The sequence below is a fragment of the Schistocerca serialis genome, chromosome 2 (assembly GCF_023864345.2).
Source record: "Schistocerca serialis cubense isolate TAMUIC-IGC-003099 chromosome 2, iqSchSeri2.2, whole genome shotgun sequence".
Taxonomy (NCBI): Eukaryota; Metazoa; Arthropoda; class Insecta; order Orthoptera; family Acrididae; genus Schistocerca; species Schistocerca serialis.
Window position 1 is genome coordinate 761,237,748 of NC_064639.1, and position 5,190 is coordinate 761,242,937.

General features: G+C 41.4%; 1 protein-coding gene across 1 annotated transcript; it reads right to left on the reverse strand.

Moving 5' to 3' along the window:
• Positions 1-584: 584 nt before the first annotated feature.
• On the reverse strand, positions 585-2,305 carry LOC126457974 (DNA excision repair protein ERCC-8-like). The gene has a single exon (XM_050094735.1). It carries the CDS (start codon positions 1,972-1,974, stop codon positions 748-750), a length of 1,227 nt encoding a protein of 408 aa, XP_049950692.1. The 5' UTR covers positions 1,975-2,305; the 3' UTR covers positions 585-747.
• Positions 2,306-5,190: the final 2,885 nt, after the last annotated feature.

A 5,190-nucleotide genomic window follows, 5' to 3' on the forward strand; every position in this document is an offset into this window, starting at 1 on the left:
CCACAATTTTGTACACATTCATTGGCTTTGCCAGCTTACAACCAAACTGTCACCTTCCAATCCAAAGAAGAGCTCTGACTATGCTGCCACTCAGCCTGCCACCACAACTAAGATTTTGAGGAGGGACACAGTCACATATGACATTTACAGACTCATTTTGTTTTGGAAAATACCAAAACTTTCTCATTAGTATTCTATTAATACAATTTTTGACAACTAATTAGTTACAAATGACACAGACCAACATCTAGTATCATGGCACCTTAATTAGCAAATAAAAATAATCACTTCACTTGCAAAAATTTGCGTTGGGTATTGCAACATAGAAATGCATCCACTTTGTACAATATAGTTTCTCACATATCTCCAGAACATTTACACAAAAGTCCGTAGGAAATCTGACTACCTCTGCAGTAAACAACACAGATAATAGGTATATGAAAATTTTACTAAGCTTCAATAAATATGTCTTGTACAATTTTTGCAAGGTAAATTAATTAATTAATAATATATGTATAAAACATAAATACAAAGCATTCAATAAGGAATACAATGTTTTCTTCTTTTTTTTTTTAAAAAAAAAAAAAAAAAAGAGGGCATTCAAATACTTCATCACAGCCATTCATCTCTTTTTTAGAGATATGAACATAAAAGTGTACATGCATGTGACTAAAATTCCAGGTGCTACTATAATTCTGTTTGATGTACCTTACATTTACCAAGTGTTTGTTTCTTGTAGCTAACTGATTAATCTTCATCACTGCTCCACGTATCCACAGTGACATTCCTATGAGGTATTATTCTTCGCCTGTCAGAAGAATCAGTCTTACTGTTCTGTGATTTCAGGTACTCGTCATATGCTGAATCCTGACAATGATCTGCAGTCCAGATCAGAACATTTCTATCATTACCTCCACTATACAGTTCATGGAAATGTGGATGATAAACACAACAGTTCACACAATTGTAATGGCCAGATAATGTGCTCACTTTCACACCTGTTTCTATCTCATACACAAAAATATTGCCGTCTGATGGGACATAGACCAGTCGAGGATTTGAAATTTTGGCAACATCAAACTGGACACACTTCTTGGTTTCACTTGAAATTGATCCAAAATTAACTCTTTCATTTTTGCCATTATATGTATTCCACAGACGCATTTTGTTGTCAGTACCCAGAGACAAAAGAAAAAGTCCATCTGATGTGAAACACAAACCATTGACGTAACCATCATGTGCTGTATGAGTATCTGAGTTTTCTTTGCTTGATCGCCCTTTACCATTATGTTGATCCAATACCATCAAACAGCTTTTCGCTGCTCGTACATCCCATAAAATGATCTTGTTATCACAGCTCGCTGTAGCTAAAACATGTTCTTCTCTTGGAGACCAGCGGCAGCTCAGTATTGCACTTGTATGTCCCCTTAATTCATGGGTGTATGAACCAGAAACTAAATCAACAAGTATCGCCTGATTGATGGACGTTGCCACTGCAATAAGCTTCGTGCCGGAGCCTACGGACGACATATGGTGCTGAAAGACCTTGCCTTCAAAACGAAATAAATCCGCCGGAGTCATACAACTGGTATCCCAGACTTTGAGCTGCTTGTCCATACCACTGGTCAGAAATATTCCAGCGTCGAATGGATACCACTGAACACATTCTATACTATGTTTATGGGCATTTTTGTTCTTTCTGCTAATTTTGTACACCAACTTTGAAGTGAAGTGTGGTAAGCCACTATAATTAAACAAATCGTAAAAATGAATTGTCCCATCGGCCGATCCTGATATAAGGTACTTGCCCTGTACAGCATCGACATCTAGGGAATTGACACCTGCTGTATGGGCATTTTCTACGTCCCGGTGCCTGCTGAGTTGGAGATTGTACGACCTCTTGGTGGTTTCAACAGACACAAAAGATTTAGGGTCTACAATACCCGTCCTCACATCTTCCAGAAATCGAATCATTACTACGAATCCTTTCACATTTCACACAAAACGGATACGAATACAACTTCAACTCAACTAATGAAAAAAAAATCTTCTTTCAACCACTGTGTAAGTCCGTCACTCACTTCTCCACATCATAACAAAACTTCACGATTCACGTATCAAACACTATATAAACAGATTAAACTCTTCATGCTCTGACACAAACAGCTGACTGAAAACCCACAGAGATATCTGCATAACCTATGATCTTTGTAGACATACAAAGCTTTCGCATATCTTTGCTAAAAGTTGAGCGCAACATGCAAGTTTTATGTTGCCTCTAGAGTTGTCAACAAATCATATGGTTCTGCACAAAGACGAATTCACTTTGACCGTCACGTCATATCACGTCACAGCACCGTCATGAACAGGGTGTGTTCACACTGTCAGTCACGTCACGTCAAGTCGCTAACTGTCAGTCACGTCACGTTAAGTCGCTTACACTTAGCCAGTTACCGAATGTTGGAAGTGAAGTTATGAGTTACCATCGGTGATACGAAAAGACAGAGTATAGTATTGGAACTGAGAAGTAAACAACGATAAATATTATTAATGACCAAAGAAAGGGTTAAATAGAGCCTATATTCCTCATACAATGTGTTTTTTTCTTACGTAATTCATAAAGTTATAAATAACTGTATTTTTCACCCAATTTTTTCTTCTTTAGAGCCAGCAGCATTTATTACCATTGTCAAGTCCTCGTAGAATAATGTGACGTTCATATTACCTCATTAGAGAACTGTCTTATAACAGTCACTATCATGGTAAATGATACATATTTTGAAAAATAATATGTTAATTATGATTTTTTATTTATTTTATTTGGGTTTCAACAGTAAACACTATTTAGCTACGGATAAGTGCAGCAGCTATGATACAAGCCTATCTTCTATGCAGCGTTCTAATAAACCCAGACACATTTCGCTTGTAATTAGTTCCATAGGAAAAATGGTCATTATACTGTTTTTGTATATCGTTGGCCAAATTTTCATATAAATCCTTAAAATGAGTCTTACGAGACATCAAAGCAATGCATAATCATTGGTTATTAGTAGACTAGTAATACTGAAAGGGAATGGAATCCCAGAATGTCCCAGCTCAGGGGAATTTTTTTCCTATGTTGATCATTCTTTTGACAAGCAAAGATGAGATGATTATCGTCTGCACATCTGAGTCGTTGCAGTCATAAGTGTCTGAAGTCCAAAGATGAAGGCAGAACAAATGAGCAGGAATGCTTCTTTAATTGAAACTTGTGGTTATCACACAGGATTAGTTGAGAGATAACACACTAAGTATTCAATACACATTTATTAACCACTTGTATGTAACAAATATAGCAGTTAAACATGTAATGTGCCAAAAGTTAACACTAGAACAAAGCAGTCCAAAGAAGCAAAGTCACAAAGATAGTGTGCTCTATGTCAGAGACGCCACAGGCGCCAACCCCCCCCCCCCCCCCCCGTAGTGCGGAGCAGGGCAGAGGGAAGATTCATTACACGAATTCGTAGTCATGGTGCCAACGAGGCGGTTGTAGGCGATGGCTGGTGTGGGAAGTGGGGGCATCACTGCCAGTGGTGCAGCAGTGCTATGGATCCAACAGCTGCAGGGGCAGAGACGAATCAGCCGAAGGCAGGGTGGCTGTGTCGGGAGGTAGATCGTTGAGTGACCAAGCCAGTTTCAGCCAATTAGCAGACACTGACTGTGGCCGTCTGTGGAGGTGGACGACAAACATGTTCATACCACAATGTAGCATGCGGTGAGGGCCCAAATAAGGCAGCTGCAGGGCTGCTCGCACAGTGTCGCCCCACAGCATAACAAAATCGCACATAGCTAGGTCCTTGTGGATGAACATGTACAGGATGGTGTGTGGTCGGGGTGGTGTGGGGGCAGGGCAAGGTGGTGCGGTGGTGTGCGATGTGTGTGCATACCTAATCTTGGCGAACTTGGCAGTTAGAAGAAGAGGCTCGCCATATAGAACCTCAGCGAGTGAAGCGTTATAATCTTCTTTATGGGCCTAGCGAATACCTAGCAGGACCTACAGAAGGGCTTCTGACCATAGGCCTCCATGGCACATTAGGTGGCCTTGAGTGTGTGGTGCCACTGCTCGAATAGGCCATTCGCCTGTGGGTGATAGGCTGTGGTATGAAATTTGGCAACGCCACAGAGTTCGCAGAGGCGTGCGAAGAGGGGGGACTCAAACTGCTGTCTCTGGTTGGTTGTGAGAGACAGAGAACAGCCAAAGTGAGCAACCCACACCGAGACAAAGGAGCGGGCGACGGTCTCGGCTGTGATGTCAGTAAGGGGGACTGCCTTGACCCAGTGGGTCAAATGGTCGATGATCGATAAGATGTATCCATAACCCTTGGTTCTATGTGAGAACGTGGTAACGTATGTTTTTCGAGGGCCGTTACTTACTGTACCCAAGTAGTTTATTCTTTTGAACATTCTGTGTACATGAGTCACGGAAATTGAGGGCTTAATGGCTTCCTTCATCTCCAGCTCTGACAGATAAACATCAACATATCTTATAAGTCCCTGGTGGTGACTTTTATGATTCAGTGTATAAGCAACTTTTTCTTTCTTTTTTTTTGACCTAGAGGGTTGTTGTCTACCAGTTTATTGGCAGTGTCCCTTATCGAAATCAATGCAGACTCTGCTCTTCCCAACAGCCTTGGGATACCAAATTATATTTTCAATTACAGCGTATGAGATGAGTAATAATTTTTCCAAAGCCATGGAATAGTATTTCCTAACATTACCATTGATTGCCTTGACAAACACATAGAAAGGACGAGCAGTGCTGAGCTTGATCTCTGTTGGACGATATGGACGTGCCAGAAACACCCATTCAGAATGTCAAACTTGCCCAATGGAGGTTGAGCATGCCTGCCAACGTTGCTGCACCGGCATGGGACGCACACACAGCTCCAAGTGCGACAGTCGTGCTTCATGCCAGGCCAGATGATGTGCTCTGTAATGAGCTAAGCTGTGAAAGGCAGTAAAGACTCTATGATGAAGGGTGGCAGAGACCAGGGACGGAGTGTGCCCATAGAGGTCCCACAAAGGACAAGGATCGTCGAACCAGGTAGTATATGGGGCTGGACAGAAAGCAATGAGTCGTTGTCTGATATTATTCGCTATGTATCATTGTTGTCAGCTTGTAGTCAGGCGAGCTCCTCCAGATTCAGTGGT

Excerpts from the sequence above, each read along its gene's own strand:
- LOC126457974 (XM_050094735.1), bottom strand. The coding sequence starts at position 1,974 with ATGATTCGATTTCTGGAAGATGTGAGGACGGGTATTGTAGACCCTAAA.